Source organism: Desmodus rotundus, chromosome 3, assembly GCF_022682495.2.
Source record: "Desmodus rotundus isolate HL8 chromosome 3, HLdesRot8A.1, whole genome shotgun sequence".
In the NCBI taxonomy this organism is placed as follows: domain Eukaryota; kingdom Metazoa; phylum Chordata; class Mammalia; order Chiroptera; family Phyllostomidae; genus Desmodus; species Desmodus rotundus.
In genome coordinates, this window is record NC_071389.1 from 81,611,015 (window position 1) to 81,633,862 (window position 22,848).

Genomic DNA, 22,848 nt, shown 5'->3' on the forward strand with positions numbered 1-22,848 from the left:
GGTGAATCAGGGAAACATGTAAGCAGTTGCCGTTTGACCAGACACTGAATGAAATGAGATAGCCATGCGGGAGAGTTGGAACATGAACAAAACTGCAGTAATATTTTCTGTTCTAAAACAAACCTTTCACCTCCTTGAGTGAAACTGTCCTACAGTATCAGTGTTACCCAGAATGCAAAAAAAATCAGCCCCTATTTTCTTGGTCAACTTTGTGTCTTGTCATGTACTTCAGCACAAGAAATATGAGCATGAGCTCTGCAGAGGCCCTTTTTCTGCTATGCCAGCTCTGAAACCTTTTGATCTGAAGATATAAAAAACACTGATTAACTTGCTATTGAGCTTAATTCAAGTTTCACACAACAGTGCCACTGAAGGAGAGGGTGTCGCTGAATACATCAAAGGAGGACATTTGCAATGTAAAGGGATAAGTGGTCCTGGAAGGACATATCTGGAAGGTCTAGCCCAGATTTTAAGAAGATACAGATACTCAGTAAACATTTGCTTGCCTCAGGGTGAGGGAGTTTTAGCAAGAGCAAGTCTCATAGCAGTCTAAGTACAATGCAGGCCTGATTTCCCACTGGAGAACTTATCCATGGACGTGGGTCCTGCCCACCAACCTCTCTCTCCACTGGATTTTCCGAGTGGGGGCTGAGCCACATTTCCGACACTTGGAACGGTTCCCCACACTTTTCATGTGGAATTATTTCCCTTTGGCATGAAAAACATCTTTATCATACTTTGTAGTATAGTTCTGCTAGCTACAAGTCTTTCATTATGCATATATGAAAATACCCATATTTCACCCCCATTTTTGAAGGATATTCTGTTCCCCTCCCCTGAAGACACCAAGCAACCATGATTTGCTTTCTGTCGCATAGACACGTTTTCATTTTCTAGAATTTTATATAAATGGAAACATATGATGTGTATTCCTTTTTTTGCTGTTTAGCTTCTTTAATGCAACATCATAATTTTGACATTCATTCATGTGGATAAATAGTTCACTCCATTATATTGCTGAGTAGTATTTTATTGTGTGGCTATACCACAACTTGTTTATCCATTCACTTTTTTTTTTTGAGAGAGAGAGAGGGGGAGAGAGAGAGAAAGAGAGGGAGAGAAACATCAATTGGTTGCCTCTTGTATGCGCCCGTGTACCAAACCCTAAGCTTAGGCACGTGCCCTGACTGGGAATCAAACCAGCAACTTTTTGCTTCTCGGGACGATGCCCAGCCAACTGAGTCACTCTGCTCAGGGCCATCCATTCACCTTTTGATGGGTAATTAGGAGGTTTCCATTTTTAGCTGTTATACATAAAGCTGCAGGAATATTTGTGTACAAGTCTTTGCATGAGTGGAAGCTTTATTTTCACTTTGGTGAATACCCAGAAGTGGCATACTGGATCATAGTTGAATGTTTGTTTTTACTAAACTGCTAAACTGTTTTCCAGTGTGATTGTACATTTTACATTATCACCAGATATGGTAGGCATTCAGGGATACACTACTAAATAAGGCCAATTTGCTCACAATATTTCTGTCCTTCAGCTATTGCTATAAATAGTCACAAATTGAATTCAAAGTCATGGAACATGGACTTTACTAAGTGGGCAAGGAGAAACCACTTATGTTGTTCTAGAAGTGGGCTCAGAGGATTGTTGTTTGGCAGAGAATTCTTTGGCCTGGGGCACTTGGAACATGGTCCGGAATGGGGAAGCTGTGGTCATAGGCAGGCATTTCCCTTGGTTCAAACGATTTTTTTCCCGGCGTGAAGGGATGTGGCCAAAGGATGACCAGAGTGGGGCCTTCTACTATACAGAGTTGAGGAAAGCACTCCAGCCCAGGTCTAAGAGCAGTACTGCTCCCCTGTCTTCTAATCTTTCCAAATTCTAACCACCTTAGCCATCTGAAAAACTCATGTTAAGTCATCACTCCTACTCTGTGACTTCCATCATTGTGGCAGTTCTGTGTATCTCTTTCTTCCCAATTGTTTTCTCTTTACCTTTGTATCTATCACTTTCCCAATTTGTCTGTAAGCTTCTGAGTCAACCACTGCATCCCTTTTTTTCTTCATATGTCCAATAAAGTACTGTGTACAAAATAGCTGTTCAAAGATGTTGGCTGAATGAAGTACTGCAGGTCATTCGTTGGTTTCCATAGCTCCTAGGTTATGGTATTAGTCTTGAGAAATTGTCCGGTACACTTTTGCATTTACACATAGACAACCCAGTGTACAGCTGTAACTCACTACCCAAGCTCTTCTCCATCACCTTTTCTTAACCGTCCATCCTTTGTTGACTAACACTATCCAAAGTCTGTACTCATGTTTTACTAATCCAGGGTAAATTTTGATCTTCTGATCTCATCTCATCATTGTCTTTTTAGATTATATCCTTATTAACTGTATTAAATAACCCAGAAACAAAGAAGTAATTTTTTCCAGGTTTCTGATTTTGTTAGCATTGGCTTTGTTTCTGTCATATAGGTCACTAGAGACCCTGTCCGTAAACACTGCCCAAGTCATGTCTCAGTGTATTTGTGTATGTCGATCTTCCCCTTCAAATGCTCTTTTCTTCTCTGTCTGCCCTAGAATCTTTCACAACTCGGCGACAGCAGCAGTTCTTGCTGGGAGGCTTCTCTTTTTAAGAGATCTCAGTTAAATTTCCTACCTCTATGTTCTCTTTGTTTATTTCATATGTACCACATAATGATTTAATATTTTTACACATTGCAAAATGATCACTACAATAAATCTAGGTATATACACAGTTTTAATTTTGTGTGTGTGTGATGAGAACTTTTAAGATCTACTCGTAGCAACTTTCAAATATACCATGCAATATCATCTATTGTCACCCTACTGTATATCTTCATGACTTACTTATTTTATAACTGGAAGTTTGTACTTCTAGGCCACCTTCACCCATTACGCCCACCCCGACCCTCCACCTCTGGTAAACACCAACCTGTTCTCTGCAGCTGAGTTAGTTTGCACTTTTTTTTTTGATTCCACATATAAGTAAGATCATATGGTATCTGTTTTTCTCTTACTTATTTATTCACTTAGCATAATGCCCTCAAGGTTTATTCATGTTGTCGAAAATGGCAAGATTTCCTCTATTTTTAATGGCTGAATGATAGTTCCTCCCTCTGTGTTCTTACAGCACATCTCTGTAAACCTCTCTCTCATCATAAGATACTATGTAACTATTGATTTACTTCTCTATATCCTATGTGAAGATAAGGACATGTCTCATTTGACTTTGTATTTTGTAATCTAACTTGGTGCTGGCACACAGTAATACTTAGATAATTGGTCAATGAATCACTATTTAATGACTGAAATAATGTAACATCCCTTCTCATTCATTTTTTTCATTCTCTGCTTTCTCTTCATGTCTTCCCTTTACTTACTTTAGTTTTTGCTCTTCCACTGTGACTACATTTTTGCATGATTATAGAAATAATACAATATCTGTGACCTTTAATTAGTGTTCTTAGGTCTACAAATGTTGGAAAATGGATTTTGAACCTTAGCAAATGAACTGGAAAAGTTTAAACATTTGCGAGGGGGTGTGGCAATGAAAGAAAGATTTCATTGGTATTTGTTTTGAGGATAGGTACATCAGTAATGGTAACATATTTTGTTCAAAACTGAGAGATCTAGACAGAGCTGCCCTATTTTAATAGCAACAAAAACCACAGTCTGTCACACTGAGATGTTAGGTAACTGACCTTTCTCAAGTCTGGAGGTCTCCTGAGATGCCCTTCCTAGAAACCAAAGATTAAAACACTGTTTAAAAACTTCCAAGCTTTGTTTATCCCAAATATCTTTTATAGCAATATTGTGAAATAATAAAGTTCCTAATCAACTGGACAGCAGTGGTAGGTACTAATAAGTGTTAGTCTCTAATCTTCTTCCTCCTTCCTAAAGTTCCCAAAGATCTAAGTTTCCTTGAAATTTCTCTCAGGATCAAAGTCACCAATAAGTAAGAGGTCTAAATGGTATGTGCCCATCACCAAAGATGTAGACCTTCTCTTCAAATGCCAGTCAGTTAATTCTCCTCTTTGACGCTTAACATTTTCTTTGAGAATAAGATGCTTTTGACTGTACTCTAGCTATTCACTGTAGAGAGGGTTCTATTTGAACTTCTGAGGGCCATCATACTCAACTCACACCTAGGCAGGGACTAGTCCATGGGCCCCAAATCCTCATCAAAGATCCCTATTCTAGGAACATTGGGGAGTGCTGTGTCTCTTCGCTTTGCTTTAGGAGGTATTCTAGACCTTTTTAGAGGGGTAGGGATACCTTAGCAGGTATTTTGAGAAGTATAATAGCAGACCAACATGAATAGGAGCTAAATCCAGAGCCAGAAACCAGTTTATCAACCTTAAAATTCTCAGCAGAAATTTTCTAGTCCCAATCTGAATTCAGTTAAAGTGGCAATAATTAATGTGATGTACCCTTGTGATGCTATTTACTATACTGTTGAATAGATGTTAGTATATAGAAAAGTTTTGAAAACAAACAATATAATGGTAGTGAAAAATAGCTATAATGCTTAATTTCCTTCATTAAAAAACAAGTCCCCTTTAAAGCTTTAGATTTAGTTAAGTGAAATGCAGTTCAGCTGTATTTTCATTCAATAACTACATGACATCCTGTAGGCATAGACTTCCCTGTTGCTTGCACACTTATGTTAACTGCAACAATAGAAACTACTTATGGAAACGCTTATACCCCTAAGCATTTTAGAAGGAAATGGAAATAAGGTCAATAACCCTTTGATGTTTAAATGTACCAACACTGTTTTTCTGAACTACCCTTGCCTAAGGAAATGAAAGAGGAATTGTTTGCTTCCAAATCTTTAGAAGCTTGTGAGAAAAAGGCTACATTTACTAGTTCTCTTTGCAGTTGAAAGTCCTTGAACCTAGGACCCTTAGAGATTCTATTAACTGCACATTGTAGATAGTGGTTTGTTTTGAGAATTTTCCCCCAAAAAACCCTTTAATCATTTTTTCATTATCTTTTCAGGAGCATCTAAAGGCTTTTGACAATGAAATCAATGTTTTTTTGGACAATATGTTTGGACCTCGAGGTGAGTGAACTACTTGAGAACTTAATGTGGAAGGAACACAATTGTTGTTTTGTTTTTTGGGTTTTTTTATATACAAGAGAATTATGTCACTTCTGGTGTCCTGAAAGTAGTGTGGTACTTAACATTTAGAGTCTTAACTTTCCTCACCCTTTTTATCCTTCTCCCAGAGCATCCGGGAGGCCTCATTTCTCCTGCTCAACCTCTCCTGGGGTTAAAAGTTCTGGGAGCAGAAAGCAGGAATAGAATGCAGTGCATTACTTTCCTTTGGTGTCTCTCTAGCTACCAAAGTTACCAAAAACTGGCTACCAAAGTAGGCTGTAGCTTTCCTTCTAAACTTATGCTACTTCTCTCCTCTCTCCACTGCCCATTCACCTTCTACCTTCCTCACATGCACGGTCATATATAGTCTTTCTGCCCTGACACGATCTTGATAAATTTTCTTTAAAGATGTGTGATCTTTCTCTGCCCAGGTCTGTTAGATGGAATTTCTAAACTCTCAGTCATTCTGAGTCTCTCGATCATTCCTCCATCACCAGTCACTGAAGACTACTGCAATGTGGCAATCGACTCAATGTGCCAGTTGATATATGTTTAATAACTCAGCACTAAGTGGTTATAAGTTATCCTAACTAGTCTCCCTTCCTCCAATCTTTTACTATCAGTTGGAATAATACTTTGAAAGCCTAAGTCATAATATGTGATACTCAGTGTCCTTCAGATAAAAACCAAATTTCTCAGTGTGGACTACATACCCTTGTATTATCTAGCCCCAGCTGCCTCTCCATCAGGCAGTGCCACTCTTCCCTACTCGCTTTGACATCTGACGTCCTTTACCTCCTCAAATATATAAAATCCTTCCATATGCTATTCCTCAACCTTGAATTCCTGCCTGCTGTCTCCTACTCCATCCCTAAGTTTAGTGAGCCCCTTCTCTCACTTCAGGTTAAACGCTGCTTTTTCCCTGACAAAGCTTTCGGGGAATTTGCCCCTCCTCCTCCCATGAGAACAGGAACCATGACTGTTCTCTCCAGGGCTTAGTACAGTTCTAGGAACATGCTAGGCACTATGTATTTTGCAAATAAATGAATAAATTCTAAACAGCATGTTTTGTTTCACTTGAGCATTGCTGGGTCACAAAGCTGTGAAAAATCTACGAAGTATTTCTTCAGCATTATTGGGGGTGGGGTGGGGTATGCAGAGGGTTTTTTGTTTGTTTCTCAAAATCTTTAAACAGAATTACTTAGAGATTAGAGTTTGTTTTGGGGGTTTTTTTTTTCCATTTTATACTTGTGGTGATCCTGTGGGATGGGCAGGGTGGGATACCTGTAACCTAGTTTACTTAATACGTTCTCTGCCTTACAGTTTTAGTGGGTAGTGTAGAGGGCATGACACTCTAACTTAAGCATGCAGGGTTTCTTGGTGACTGTGGCTTTCTGACACTTCCACTAGAGAGTTAAGTAATAGTCTCTCTGAGCCAACTTCACATTGAACTTTGCCATCAGTAAAATCATCGTGACCTGGGATAACATGAATATGGGATCAATTAAGGATAGGATTCTTGTTGTTTACTTAGGTTTGGTCATTTTAATGGAAGTGTCCTTTGTGGCAAAGATATAACCCAGCAAACTAGGGCCTGTCCGCAGGTTGCCCTGATACACGGCCCAACAATCAGTGTTGAAGGAAACAGGTTTCTATTTACAAGACTCCAGCCTCAGGGGGGTGGGGGCTGGGAGCACTCCTGCTCAGAGCCCTGTTCTCCCAGAAGACCCAGCACTTCCCTTGCTCCCCAGCAGGCTACAGGCCAGAACCATGCCCAGCAATTCCCCATATTCTTATCAATTTGTAAGCCAGCTATGCAAACAGTTCTCCATCCCCTCTGCAAAGTACACTTGTGGGTTTCAGAGTCGCCATCCTCTCACTGCAGCTCTCTCCTTCAGGACCTGGGGTGCATTATCCTCAGCCTCCATGTAGTGGTTCAGGAAAACATGTGCTGTGTTCCACTGGATCATGGTAGAGTCCAGAGAGGCACACGTCCCAAGAGTGTGGCTTCCCTGTACGTCCTTCAGAGAAGCAGAAGTCTACATTCCTGGTCACAGTTCAGTTCCAAAGCATCTCCCACAAGTCCATGCTTCGTTCGGCAAGTTCCCACACAGCTCCATCAGCTCTCTTCTTACATCCTCTCAGCCCACATGGTTGCCTTCCTCACTACCCCAGGCTGCATGGCGGAATCCTGGCTCTCGGCCAGCATGGCTTCTACCTATGCACCAGCCCTCATGGCAGACTGCTTCACTACAAACCGCATAGCTGCTTGCTGCTTCCTCTCTCAGACCTCATGACTGAATCCACCTACAGCCCACATGGCTGCTTCCCTACTCATTTGGCCCTCATGGCAGAATTCCCTTCTCTTTCAGCCCACCCTTATTTTAAATGCTTGGCCTGGAACTTCTACATGACCTTATCTGGCCCTTCCTGTGATGTGCTACATTTGTCAGTTCCCCTGTATCTTTTACCTTCTTTTGGCTCTCATCTTTAGTCAGGGAAAGGGTTCACTGTGACACACAGACATCGGGGTGGACATGCATGTCCCCTGGCTATGTCACAAGCTACTATATACTTTCAGAGTCATGTACTCCTTTTACCCTGGGCAGCAGTCCACTTCCCTTCAGGAAGGACACAGCTATCAACTTGCCATTGTAATGCAAAGTATCTTAAACACCATATCATCCCTTTCCCCTTCCCCCAGTTAAGGTTTGTGGGGGTTTTGAGGGGGCCCTTGCTCTGCACCCCATTACAAAGAGACTGTAAGATTGGCATTTGGCAACTGGATCAGTTGACCTCCACAGTGACATCTAGGCAATCACAAATCCTTGTCACCTTCTTAAAGTGGCACAAGCTTAAGTTTACTGGCAGCCACCTGGTAAGCTTCTAGGTATCCCTGATCTTCTCTGATTTTGCCTACATCGTATTAGTACCATCAAAGGATGTTGTTGTGGGCAAATACTTGACACAGATTCAGAGCTAACACTTCTCAAGTCCCAAAGATAATAATCTTCTTACAAGTATTTGTTTTCATCTTTTGGTTGCAACAGTTATTATCCTCTATAACAATTGGAGCAAGTATTTATAGGACCCATGACATAAGAAAACAAAAACTTCAGGTGCTATATTAGTTTTGCCATGTGTGATTGACTCAATGTGCCAATTAATATATATATTTAGTAACTTTCCTTTCAACTCAGCACTAGGTGGATATAAGTTATGAGTGAGACAGAATAGAAATATAAGACCTACTGCCCGTCTCATAGAGCATATAGTGTTGTTAGAAGGTAAAACTGGCATATCTGAAACAATTGGACAGCTATCGAGTGAACCATGTGTGTGAGTTTCCTAGGGCTGCAGTAACAAAGTACCACAAACTCATGTCTTAAAACAGCAGCAATTGATTCTCTCACGGTTCTGAAGGCTACAAGTCTGAAATCAAAGTGTTGGCAAGGCCACGTTCCCTCTGAAGTTCTAAGAAAGAATCTGTTGGGTGTCTCTCTCCTAACTTCTGGTGGTTGCCGGCAATCTTTGGCATTCCTTGGCTTATAGATACATCACTCCAATCTCTGCCTCCGTCTCCCCATACTGTTCTCTTTGTGTCCCTGAATCCAAATCTCCTTTTCTTAGAAGGACACCACACTGGTCAGGGCCCACCCTAGTCTAGTATGACCTCATCTTAACTTCATTTCATCTGCAAAGACACGAATTTCCAAATAAGTTCACAATCACCGGTAACAGGAGTTAGGACCTGAATATATCTTTTTAGGGGTTACATTTCCACCCATAATACCATAACAAGAGGTAGGGTAGCACTTTTGTGCAAATTATTTAACTTTTTATTCCCTGGAGCTCAATTTTTCTCAATGTAAACTGGGGATAACAATATCACCTACATGTCTATTACTGTGACTGTGGTGATGGCATATATATTTGCATACATGTCCAAACTCATCACATCATACACATTAAATATGTGCGCGATTCTGTGTATCCACTGTATCTCAATAAAGTTACTAAAAATAATAATCAGCTATATAAGAAGATTGCTTTGAGAGTTAAATAAGTTAACATATGTGAAAGGCTTTAGAACAGTGTGTGACGCAGAATTAACACTCAGTAAATGTTGGTCATAATAACAGTACAGCCATAATAACAAACCACTAAATGATGATTGTTTCATGCTGATGAGCTGTAGTTAAGAAATGGCTCGGAGTCAGATACACATTTAAATCCTGACTCTGCTGCCAACTCCTGTACAGCCATTTGCAAGTTACTAAAGCTTTCTGAGCTGTTCATTAATTCATAAAATGGCACACCCTACTTCATATTTACTGAATTAGAGTAAATAAACATAGTAATTATTCCAAAGCAGACATTCAGGAACTGTTACTTCCTGCCTTCATTAACTTTTCCTGTTATTCAGTGTTCAGCTTAAGCCCTGTTTGCTCCGTGAAAGAAAACTTCCTAAGCCGTTCCAACCCCCTACTGGTTTCGTCTTCTTGTGATAACCCAAAGCCAGCTTCCTTAATGCTGCGCCATGTCGTTCTCTGTTGTATTTGGCATGTACAACTACTAAAATATATGTGCCGATATCTTACAATTAAACAGAAGTGTTCCTCTTCGGAACTCTCACTGTATGTGTTTCTTTTCAGATTCTCGAGTCAGAGGATGGTTCATGTTGGACTCTTACCTTCCTACCTTTTTTCTTACGGTCATATATCTGCTTTCAATATGGCTGGGTAACAAATGTATGAAGAACAGACCTGCTCTTTCCCTCAGGGGCATCCTCACCTTGTACAATCTGGCAATCACACTTCTCTCCGTGTACATGCTGACAGAGGTAAGTGTTCATGCAGCTGCGTCTGCAGGCCCTAATTAAGAGTTTCAGAAGCGATTAAGTCTAGCATAGCAGAACTACCCGAGGCTGCTGTCAAACTGTTCTGTAAGCCCTCAAGAACTTGTTCCAGCATTGGATGGTATTACTTCTAAAAGCCCTTAGAAGTCCTTGTTTCTAACTTGAATTTTTCTTATCCAAATTTAGGCCTATTTATTTAGTCTTTAGTCTTCCATTGTAATTTAAAATCACAAATTAGATCTGAATGCATGTTTAAAGATGATATGTTATAATTTTCTCCTTTTATGGGTTGTGATGCTGAAGCTTAGAAAAGCTACATAATTTGCCTGAGAGTAGACAGTTACCGAGTAACACATTTTTTTAAACATTTTATTTATTTATTTTTAGAGAGAGGGGAAGGGAGGGAGAAAAAGAGGGAGAGAAACATCAATGTGAGAGAGATACATCTATCGGTTGCCTCTCACCCCCCCACCCCACTGGGGACCTGGCCTGCAATCCAGGTCCTGGGTATTGAACTGGGGACCTTTTGATTAGCAGTTTGGCACTCAATCCACCGAGCCGTACCAGCCAGGGCTGAGTAACAGATTATTTTTAAAATTAAGTATCAAATGCAGTTAGTTTGACTGAAATATGAATATACTGTCCCCTAAAGGATACTTCCCACGTCTTTGGGCCACCGTAACCTTGGGATAGCTGTTTCTCTGGGCTGACTTCTGGAGGCCTGAGGCGACATTCCAGCTCAGCTCTAGCTGTCCTCGTTCTACCATGTACTCTCCGTTCCTTTGTAAAGTGCCAAACCCACGTAATTTTGCAAGAAAGAAAGAAGTAATTGTCTCGCCTGGACAACCTAAGGCCTGACCTGACAGACAGGGGGATGGGGAGGGAGGAAAGGAGATAGACATAAAATCTTTTTTAGGGAAAAGTTAGGGTTAAATCATTCATGTAAATTATAAATAACTGTTGATGGCACAAGTATAGTTGCCCTCCTGTATCCTTCAATTAAAAAAAAATTCCTTGACTGAAAACAGGTCTCACCTATAGAGTTAATCTGTGCATTAATCCAAAATGCACCATTCAAATAATGGTAAACAACCATGATCTAAAATGACTGTAGTAGAACTCTACTAATGGAGTTGGAGGCATCAGTCAGAGTGCAGGAGACGGGAAGGCCGTGCTGATAGCTCTAAAATCCACGCTGGGGCTCACTAAGTTACCTCACTCTGAAAGGGAAAGTTTTATTTCATGTCCTCTACTAGAATTTTAGCTCACTAGATGAGCTTACGAGATAGTAATTTATGACAAAGGGAGAGATGCTCCTCATTGCGTCGTTGTCACAAGTAACAGCTGTGTCCGAAGATCTAACTGCATTGGAAGCTCCATTACCTGCTGGAAGCTTTGATGTGGTGGAGTCACAAGATCCGAATTCATGTGTCATCTCTGTCACTATCTCTGTAATTTTAGAGGAGTTAACGTAGCCTATTGGGTAATTTATCTTTGAAATGGAGATATGATATTTGTCCAACTCATGAGTGAGATGTGAGGATCAGTCAGTTCTGTTCAGCGAACATGCAGAGAACGCTGAGGTGTGTGAAGCGTACTAAGCCCACAGGATACAGAGACAGTGACGGATTCTGTACTCAGGTGTTCACTGATGAGTATAAGTAGGAGTAAGTGGGAAAAGGTTTTGCACATTTTAAAGTGAGTATTAGTCACCATCAACAGAAATAAGAACAAGTTTAGTTTTTGTACAACCAATTAATACATTCTGTCTTTTAGGGAGATCATCTGCACCCAGCTATTCCCTACTACGAATTTTATCTACTATTTTTCTTCTCACACTTTTATATCTCGTGGTTCAAAACCACCATCAATTGCCTCTGAGCCTTCTCTGACTGTAACCTCTTTCAGGGCAGGCATAAGGTCTTTTCCTTGACACTTTTGGGTGCATTTAATAGACACCAGTCGAGTGACAGGTTGAGTTAACTTTGCTGACTTGTTGTGCCTTGGCCAGATGTTTGCTTAGTCCAGGAAATCATTGCTAAAATTCTTCTTTCAACAAATATATATTGAGTTCCTTTACTATGTCAGATTGTGTTCTAGATTCTGGAACACAGTCTGTGCCCTAATACAGAGACTTTCAACTGGTGTGCTGCAAGAATTTTTAAAACATGTAATTCCTGACTATTTAGTCAGGGGCACTGCCCTCATTTTCTTAGACTATCAAATAAAAAATGACAACAGCCAACACAACAATAGCTGTCTGGTGTGAATGAATCTAAAGTATACCTATTTTTTGGAGTACTGCAGCATTTTAGTAATTAAATAGTTCATATGTGCCATGAGATGAAAAAGGTTGAAAATTGCTGCCCTAGTGGATTGAACAGTGATGGGCTGGTGGTGGGACTGGAATGCCTCATGAAGGAGGTCATATTTGAGCTGAGACTGAATGATGAAAATAAACCAGGTATCTAAAAATCTGGGGAGAGTGTGTTCACGCAGAACGAACAATGAGTGTAAAGTTCTTGAGGCAGTAATAAGCTTGGGGTGTTTGTTCAAGGACCATAAAAAGAAACAATGTGGCAAGAACACATCAAAGAGAGGAGAGAATGATTCAAGATGAGCTGTGGATGTGGCAGATTATAGAGGGTCTTGTAAAACATTTGCCTTTTATTCTAAGCAGAATGGAAAGCCACTGGAGGATTTTAATGAGGGGAGTGATATATGATGTCCCTTTTAAAATAGGTTATTCTGGTTACATGGAAAGTGGACTATGAGAGTGGGTTGAGGGCAAGAATAGAAATAGTGTCCAGTTAGGACATGATTGCAGTGCAGCAGTCAACAGATGCTAGCAGCTTGTTGGATTTAGGTGGTAGAGATGAGAAGCCAGTGGATTCTACACATATTACTTTGGCCCACGTCTCCTTCAGGCTAAGCATGTTTTTTTCATCAACACATGGCTTGGATGGCTCCAGTATACCAACCCTGCTAGGGGATTAGGGATGGTCCAGGGTAAGGCGGATAGAGCCTCCTGTAGCTTGGCTGCTCAATTGTGCTGTTTAGTTGTTAGATTGTCAGGTAGTTCTACAGAGGTGGCACAGGGGTGGGGGCAGCCTAAATAAATCTGAAGGAAGCAAGAAATGTCATGGAGTAACAGAATATGGCCCATCCTTTCCCACTATTATATTGTTAGTATATAACGAAAAGACTAGAGCCTCTTACAAAATACTACAGCCTGATCACAGAGGTTTTTATTAATCTTTCTGCACAATGTTAAACAGCTTTCTTATTTGAAAAATGTACTGACACACAAAAATTTACTTTTAGGGATCCCTAGATCCCCTGTAGCCTATCACTGGGTCCCACTGGAGACCCACACCCACACACAGAAAGCCCTGGGAGCTATGGGGGTGACTTGACTTGTAATAAATAGATCCCATCAGGAAAATTCAGTCTTTTTTACTTTCACTGGATTCATTTATTCTGATGATCTAGAATTAGATGCTAACTAGAAGGTGCTTTGGTCAGTAGAAAAGAGGTAAATTAGGATAGTGGAGTGAAGATGAGGACTCTAAAATATTGTGAGTGTTTTTAGTGGTTCATCTCTTCTTAATGTTCAGTTCATTAACATCACATCCCTCCCTGCTCTGAATATGTAGTTTAACAGTTCTATACCTTTACACATTTCCTTTTTTACAATATATCTTATTGATTATGCTATTATAGGTGTTCCATATTTTTCTCCCCTTTATCACCCTCTGCTCTGCACCCTCCCTCCCTCCAGCATACTCCCTCCCCCTTAGTTCATGTCCATGGGTCATACATATAAGTTCTTTGGCTTCTCCATTTCCTATACTATTCTTAACCTCCCCCCTGTCTATTTTGTACCTACTATTTATGCTTCTTATTCCCTGTACCTTTTCCCCCACTTTCCTCTCTCCCCCTCCCCACTGATAACCCTCCATGCGATCTTCATTTCTGTGATTCTGTTCCTGTTGTAGTTGTTTGCTTAGTTTTTGTTTTTGTTTTTTTAGGCTCACTTGTTGATAGTTGTGAGTCTCTTGTTATTTTACTGTTCATATTTCTTATCTTCTTTTTCCTGGATAAATCCCTGTAACATTTCCTATAATAAGAGCTTGGTGATGATGAATTCCTTTAACATGACCTTATCTGGGAAGCACTTTATCTGCCCTTCCATTCTAAATAATGGTTTTTCTGGATAGAGTAATCTTGGATGTAGATCCTTGTCTTTCATGACCTTGAATACTTCTTTCTAGCCCCTTCTTGCCTGTAAGATTTCTTTTGAGAAATCAGCTGATAGTCTCATGTAAACTCCTTTGTAGATAACTGTCTCCTTTTCTTTTGCTGCTTTTAAGATTCTCTCCTTATCTTTAATCTTGGGCAATGTAATTATGATGTGTCTTGGTGTGTTCTTTCTTGGGTCCAACTTTTTGGGGACTCTCTGAACTTCCTGGAAGTCTATTTCCTTTGCCAGATTAGGGAATTTCTCCTTCATTATGTTTTGAAATAAGTTTTAAATTTCTTGCTCTTTCTCTTCTCTTTCTGGCACCCCTATGATTTGGATGTTGAAGTGTTTAAACTTGTCCCAGAGGTTCCTCAGCCTCTACTCATTTTTTTTTTTGAATTCTTGTTTCTTCATTCTGTTCTGATTGAATGTTTATTTCTTCCTTCTGTTCCAAACCATTGATTTGAGTGTCCGTTTCCTTCCTGTCACTGTTGATTCCCTGTACATTTTCCTTTATTTCACTTTTCATAGCTTTCACTTCTTCCTCTATTTTGCAACCCTACTCAGCCATTTCTGTGAGCATCCTAATTACCAATGTTTTGAACTGTGTATCTGATAGGTTGGCTATCTCTTTATCACTTAGTTGTATTTTTTTTGGAGCTTTGATCTGTTCTTTCATTTGGGCCACATTTTTTTTTGTCTTCTGCACCTGTTACATAGTAAGGGGTGTAGCCTTAAATATTTGCCAGGGTAGGGCAACCCACATCACTGCCTTCTGGCACTGTATGTAGGGGAGGGGTCTGAGAGGGAACAATGCCACTTGCTCAGCTCTCCCTTGGCTTTCAGTCACTTCCTCTTCTACCCATAAGCAAATTGGGCACTTCTGGTGCTGATACCTAGGTGGGCATGTTTGTGTACATTCCAGGACCCTGTGGGTCTCTCCAACAAACTCTCCTGTGAGGCTGGCAGTTTCTCCTGCTGTCTCAATCCCCACTGGTTTTTTAAGTCAGAGGTTTAGGGGCTTTATTTTCCCACGCTAGAACCCTGGATTGGGTGGTCTGTCTCACTCCCCAGTTAGTTTTCCCCCCAGTTTATCCACACACAAATGTAGGACCACCTGCTCTGCCAGCCACTACCTCTCCTGCCCCAGTCCTCCAGCCACAGCCTTACCAAGAGTCCTCTCTACTCCAGCTGCCCATCTCCACTCCTCCTACCACTCTGGATGAAATGTTTCTTCTTTAACTCTTTGGTTGTCGGACTTCCATACAATTTGATTTTCTGGCAGTTCTGGTTGTTTTTCATTTTTAAATTTGTCATTGTCCTTCTTTTGGTTGTGCAGGGAGGTACAGTGTATTTCCCTGTGCCTCCATCTTGGCCAGAAGTTTCCCTTTACACATTTCTGATATGAAGGAGAAAATGGTAGATTTTTGCACATCATAATGTGTATGTCAAAGTCAAATGCCTTCTATTTTAGAATACCAGGTTTCTTTAGTAATAGTGGGAAAGAAGGGAGAAAGCCTCTTTTGTAAAAATTTACACAAAGAATTAAAAAGCTCATTTTGTGGAAAGAACACTACATAAAGAATTAAAATGTGTGAATTCTAATCATTGTTCTATTACTTTCAATCCACATAATGTTGAAGAAATTATTTATTTATATATTTATTGAGTACTTTTTATGTGATAGGCACTGAGCAGAGGACTAGATAAAAAGATGAACAAAAACTTAGATTTTATGCAGATGTTTGTTTTTGAGCAAGAGGAATATAGACATTAATCAGTTATAATCACACAAATGATTAATTACCACAGAGCATAAATTAATAAATAAATAACATAAGAATCTGAGCCCTGGTTTTTATATCTGTAAAATGATAATACATAAGCTCTTAAAGTTACTGAGATGATTAAGATATTTATGTATAAGCCAATATAGAATACTATTCAAATTTTAGTGTAGTTTCCTTACATTTGTTTACACATAATTCTATGTTTTACTTGGGGAAACATATGACTAGGTAATTCCTTACACAAAATATTTTGTCATTCAAATGATAGCTAAATTCTGTTTCATTTTAGACTTAATTTCAAAAGAAAAAATGTTAGAAGTAAATTACATTAACTAAGGAATATAACCATTGCTATCAGTTCACAGCAAGAATTAAATCCTTCGATAATAAGTGTTTGAGGACAGGATTGAATCAAAGTCAAATTCTGGGAAGTTTCTACTCCAGCCTTGAATAGATGCCAATTAGAAACATGAATGGGAAATTGTTTTTATCCAAATTCTTGTGGTGATCCCTTTGCCTTTCTTGTTTCCTTGGCAGCTTATTCTCTCCAGTTGGGAAGGAGGCTACAATTTACAGTGTCAGAATCTGGCCAGTGCAGGGGAAGCAGATATCCGGGTGAGTCATGGGAAGAAGCAAATCAGCCTCCTGTAACCATTTCTCCTTGAGAAGAAGGAAGGCTTTCTCCTGGTAGATAAGAGGATGGGGTCTGGGATTAGATAAGAAAGGAACTCCTGTTCTAATAGAAATGTTTGATAACAAAAGTGTTTTCCAAATGTGCAGCAATGGGAGACTGACTGAATAAACCCTGGTACATCTATGTGATGGATCCCTCTCCACATGGAATGAGGAAGATCTCTATACTGTCACAGAATCATCTCCAGGATATGTCCAAGGGAAAAAAAGCAACCTGTGTAACCCGTGTTTATAATATAGTACCTTTTGTACAAATTATGTGAATATATGTGTGTATTGTTTATATTTTAAAAAAGAAACAATACTAGAATAACCCCAAAGCTAACAAAGTGGTTTCCTTTTAGGGTAGAGGACGGGGCAGAGGAGACAGGATAGAAGCTAGACATTTCTGAACATGCATTGTAATACATTTGACTTTGAAACCATTAAGTGTTTTACATAATTATAAAACAAAATTAAATCTAAAAAGAAAGCATGGCAGATTCCCCCAAAAAACTTGGAAATAAACTAAAATAAATGAATATACCCATATATTAAGTTGGTAACATAACCACCCAAAGAAGAATTGTTTCAAGTAACATTAAAACACAGTGTTTTCACTGGACATCCCTAGTGAGAGATATCTTAACAAGTGTTCAGGAATTTTTTGTTTGGTATTAATAAAAATATGTGTATTGCTTTTTTGAGACTGTTATAGATACACTGTGGGATCAAGTAAATATATAGTAATGTTAATATCATTACAACTAATATTTAAACATAAAAGAAAGGAGACATCAATAAAAAAGTTAAATGAAACCCATTAATGATAGATTCAAATTGGAAATATCAGAACTAACTTTATTCTTTCTAAAACAAACATGTTTTTAGCTCTCTGTACATAAAAGGCCTAGTTAGTCTGTGACAACTCAGTATAATGATCAATGGATCCCCAGATTTTTCCTTCAATACTATAATTTTCCAGCAGAAGGGAGAAGGTTCTTAAAGAATTAGGCAATTTTTGGTTTGGGTGGGAAATGTATACAGGAAGAATCCAGAGCCTCCTGTGACGGAAAGCAAGGGAAATAACCAAGATTGCTAGAGTCTTGACAAAAAGACACAGGAGCTACCTTGAAAGGACGCCCACTGCTGGGGGACAATTTGAATATCAAAAAGAATACTGACTGGTGAATTGAAACATACTAAATTTATTTTAAAAACCATGAGTTTAAAATGATGCTAAAAAATCCTCATTGTTTTTTGAAGGTCGGTAAGATACCAACTCATTGTAGAAAAAAATTAAAGGGAAAGAATCAAATGTTTTCTTGCTTTCGTATGTGAATCTCCAAACAAAGAAGTAGAGTTCTTCTCCATAGAATAAAATAAAGGCATAAGTAACAAGAGAATCAAAATTACTATTTTGCTGGAGGACCTAGTGAAGTTTTGGATCTAGACAGCAATGATCTGTAAATGATAAAACTGTTGGGTAAAAGTTGAATAGAAACTTCATAATGATCAGATTAGGCTGTTAACACCTGAACTCACTATACATCAGTATCAGAAATTATGCCCCTCTTTTTCATGGAATCGCAGAGGTGGTTGGCTGCTTCAGGGTGAAGCTCAACATCTCTTTCCCAGCCACAAATTTCATACCTTTTATGAGAAGCGTATTGCCACGTAAGTTGCTGCTGACATTCTGAGAGAAGAATGGAATGATTATATGGTTTGAATCAGTGGTGGGAATGACAAGGCTGCCCCTTGAAGCAGAATGTCTTGAACCTTGGCCATGTGTGCTGGCTGCTGCGTAAGGAATATTCCTGTTGTAGACCAAGGAGGCCTGGAGAAAGAAAGCACAAATTTCTGCAGGGTTGCATTGTGGACACCAATCTGAGTGTTTTTCAATTTGGTCGTTGTAAAAATTGACCGAGAAAGATATTCCCAGTCTCATTGATAGTACTGTCATTGCGTGGGGCCCAAAAGAACTAACAGCATCTGCAAACTTTTCAGTCTCTCTAAAGAAGATGACGTCCACAAAAATGTTGTGAAAATGCCCCTAAAAAAAGAAGACAAGATACCTACGATCAAAGCACCCAAGATTCAGCATCTCCTTTCTCCACATGTCCTGCAACACAGACGTCAGCATACTGCTCTGAAGAAACAATGTACTGATAAAAATAAGAGGCCGCGGGATATGCTAAACTTTTGGCTAAAACAATGAAGATGGTCAAAGAAAACCTCTAGGAATAGGTTGCCAAGAGATGTAGGCTGCCGTCTCTGAGAGCTTCTACCTCTAAGTCTGAATCTATGCAAAAATGAGATTTTCTAGAATAACAGATAAGATCATATGGAAGGAAGGAGAAAGGGAAGGGAAGGGAGAAAAAAAAGAAAGGAAAGAAAGAAAAGAGAGAAGGAGGGAGGAAGGGAAATCATGTCCCTCTTGATGTGATGTGATAGGAAGTACACTGAACCACCTATGAAGTCTTCTTGTCCAAAACCTTAAACCTGAATCCAATCAAGCCTATAAGTCTAGGTGCTTACAGAAAAAGTAGGGGATAGAGAAACAAGTTAAATAACTGTAGGAAAACACAAATCCATAATATTAATCCAAATCCACAATATTAATTATATTAGAATTCTATACAACTGACCTAGCTTTTTTAAGAATAAAAGACATGAAAAAAAAAGGGGGAGGAGCAAGGTGAGGGAGAGTTATTGATTAGAAAAGACTTAAGAACTATATCAGAGAAATGGAAGCTGGATTTTGTTTGGATCCTGATTTAAACGAAGGCATTTTTTGAGATAGATTTGAACATTGACTAGGCTATTAGAGATATTAAGCAATTGTTAATTTTATAAGATAATGTCATGGTAGTTATGTTAAAATAAAAGAATCCTCCTTATTAGTAGTTTTTATAGATAAAATAATATACTTTGGATTTGCTTATATGCTACACCCCCCCCAACCCTACCCCACCCAAAAAAAACGGCAGTGGGAAATAAAATGGATTCAACAAATTTGAAATCATATTGAAAATTTTGAAATTCAGTGATAGATACCAAAAGGTTCATTATACTTATTTTCCCTGTATTTGTGACTATTTGAAAATTTCCACAATAAAAAGCAGGGGTTATCAATAAGGGAGATAACCCTTAATTAAAAACCTTTTCATTAAAATCTTTAAGATGTACATTTTTAAAGCATCTTCAAAGCTATAATAAAAAAAGTAAGATATATAAATTCCTGTATACCCACTTTATTTCTAATATATTGGGTTGGCCAAAAAATTCATTTGTTGTTTTGGGGGGGGCTTCCATAAAAAGGCTCTAGTAGCACTTAGTTGTCTTTAACTTCATTCAAAACAGTTTTGTTAGATTATACTGTGACAGCTGTCTATCAGTGTGCATTTTAAAAAATAACATCAAAATTGGTGAGTATTTGCGTAGTAATTTTAATATTGAAGATGGGAGAATATACGTAACATTTTCTGCATATTATGCTTAATGTTTCAAGAAAGGTAAGAAGGCAACTAAAACACAGAAAAAAAGATTTGTGCAGTGTATGGAGAAGGTGCTGTGACTGATCAAACGTGTCACATGTGGTTTGCAAAGTTTCATGCTGGAGACTTCTTTCTACATGATGCTGCATGGCTGGGTAGACCATTTGAAGTCGATGGCAATCAAACTGAGACTTTAATTGAGAGGAATCAGTGTTATACCACTCAAGAAATAGCCAACATACTCAAAATATCCAAGTCAATAAAGTTATTTGTGAAAACGAAAAATGCATTTTTTTATTTTACAGAAAAAACTATGCAGATTTTTTAGGCAACTCTGAAGTATTATCATATACCAGTACACTTTGGGATACCATACAGTTCTCTAGAGGTCATTGTTGCATATTGTATGTACTTATGGTTTAGTATATTTGAGGGTTTATTGTTACCTCAAATGTTAAGGTGGAGGCCACCACACCTTATCTTGAGATGTAGACTGTAGAGCATGCACCCTAATCTCAAAGTTCCTGTTGTGTAGTGTGTCCTGTTCATATATGTTAGTGCTGGCAGACTCAGGAGGGAAAGGAAGTGCTAATCATGACATATTACTGTCAGTGAGGAAGAAAAGCATCTGGAGTTTTAATCTTTTCTTCTGAGGAAGAGACATGAAAGAAGTAGTCACAGACTGCTCTTGGGTGGTATAATTTTAGAGGTAAAACATGTACATTAGAGGAGTAGATAAAAAGTTAAATCTAGTGTAGCAGACAGTGGTGATCTCTTGAGAGCTGGGCCCTACACAGAGGTGAGACAGACAGTCTCTGCCTTCAAGTGATTTACATTCTGTTGGAAAAGATCGATTCATAACACTAACTGTGCTTTGTTATGGTTATTGAAATAGAGACATAAAGTAATTTGGGAATATAAATGAAGAAGCGGTTGATTCAGCTTGAGAAAAGAAAAAAGAGAGGTGGAGTTCCAGAGAAAAGGTGGTTTTAAGAGGAATATGAATTGGTTCTGTAGGTATAGAGGAGTAATTTGATCAGACATGTATTTTGGAAAGATAATAATACTAGACTAGGTTGGATTACTGGGAATAAGGAAAAACTGGAGGCAAAGATGCCTGGCAGATGCCTTTTCAATAGTCTGAGAGAAATGTATGCCAGGAAAGCACAGGACACATGGGAGGCTGAGAGGGAAGGCAGCACGAGGGGCCTTTTTATTGCTCGCCTTTTATTTTTTTCCCTTTTAAAAATTTTTACAGGTAGCCAAGGTGTTATGGTGGTACTATTTCTCCAAATTAATAGAGTTCCTGGACACGATATTCTTTGTCTTGCGGAAAAAAACCAGTCAGATTACTTTTCTTCATGTATATCATCATGCCTCTATGTTTAACATCTGGTGGTGTGTTTTGAACTGGATACCTTGTGGGCAAAGTAAGTTATTTTGTTAATTTTTAGTTCTGTGTAGTGGATTTTGCAAGACCTCTTGTGTGTCTTTTGTGTTGAGAATTGCATGCAGATCAGGAGAGAGGGAAGAAAGGCCATGGCGTAGCCTGCTTCGTCATGCAGGGAAGCACATGTTTGCCAGGGGATATTTTTTCCTGGTCTTTGATACTGGCAAAGTCTGAGTATTACCTTAAATTTAAAAAATATTTTCTTTTCCATGTACCAAGTGCCCAGTGGCCAGAAGCACATATCCTACCTGGAGCAGTTTTACTCCAATACTTGGGGTTGAACAAACAAGTATAGCACCTTCCATAATCACCACTTGGCTGTGGTGTAGGTTCAGTCATTTCAAATTTTAGGGCTTGTGTTTCCATTCTGAAAAATTAAAGCCACATTGCTGACCCATCAGAGTATTGGCTTTGTTTTAAATTAAGAACTACAATATGTTTTACATCACAATCCATTCATTCATATGTATATATTTTGAATGAAACAAAACTTTCATGAGACAATATTTATCCTGGCTCTGTATATTTTTTTCAAATTCTATTTCACTTTTTTAAAAAACTGATAATTCTCACTGCATTGATTTAGTAATGGTGAAACTAAAAAAGGTGGTGTTTGTGCCACCTGTCACCTACCAAACCCAATAAGCAGAGACAGGGATTGAATCTTTATGGGTGCTTTACTTAGATGACCAATGATCTGAGAAGACGGTGGGTTTGTACCCTAATGGACCATCTTACATTTCCCTTCAAGCCAGCCTTTTTTATAAAGGGGCAGTGGTGTAGGTAAGGGGTATGGAATTCAAGGGGAGAAAGTGTGGGTAAGGGATTTGGAATTCAGGACAGAGGTTAATCAGATAAAAGCTGCAGTGTGGCAATTTCCCTAACATCCTTTCATCCGCTGACTGGTCATTTTCTTTACCTGTGTCCTGGGTAGCGGAATGTCTCTCCCCGGAACACAATGGCTCAGATACCACCTTGACTGTTTATGGTCTCTTCTGGAGCACAAAGGTCAATCAATCGCTTGTGGTCTCCTGGAGTCAGGGTGGGCCATACTTGCAGTTCGAGAAACAATAGCTTTTTACATGCATTAACTACTAGGCTGATTAACTACTACCCTATACTAAAATTTTCCAACTCTTGAGTCCTCCCTCAATGGGTCCTTATGACCCGTAGTTGGAGAAGCCCAGAGCTACAGAGAACA

General features: G+C 39.1%; 1 protein-coding gene across 1 annotated transcript in view; it reads left to right on the forward strand.

The window, feature by feature from the left end:
• The window catches only part of ELOVL2 (ELOVL fatty acid elongase 2), a 73,027-nt gene that overhangs the window by 41,566 nt on the left and 8,613 nt on the right, over positions 1-22,848 (forward strand). The window contains exons 2-5 of the mRNA XM_053921218.2: positions 5,035-5,098; positions 9,793-9,980; positions 16,566-16,643; positions 21,456-21,627. Coding sequence (XP_053777193.1) covers positions 5,035-5,098; positions 9,793-9,980; positions 16,566-16,643; positions 21,456-21,627 — 502 coding nt within the window. The remainder of the gene's footprint in view (positions 1-5,034; positions 5,099-9,792; positions 9,981-16,565; positions 16,644-21,455; positions 21,628-22,848) is intronic.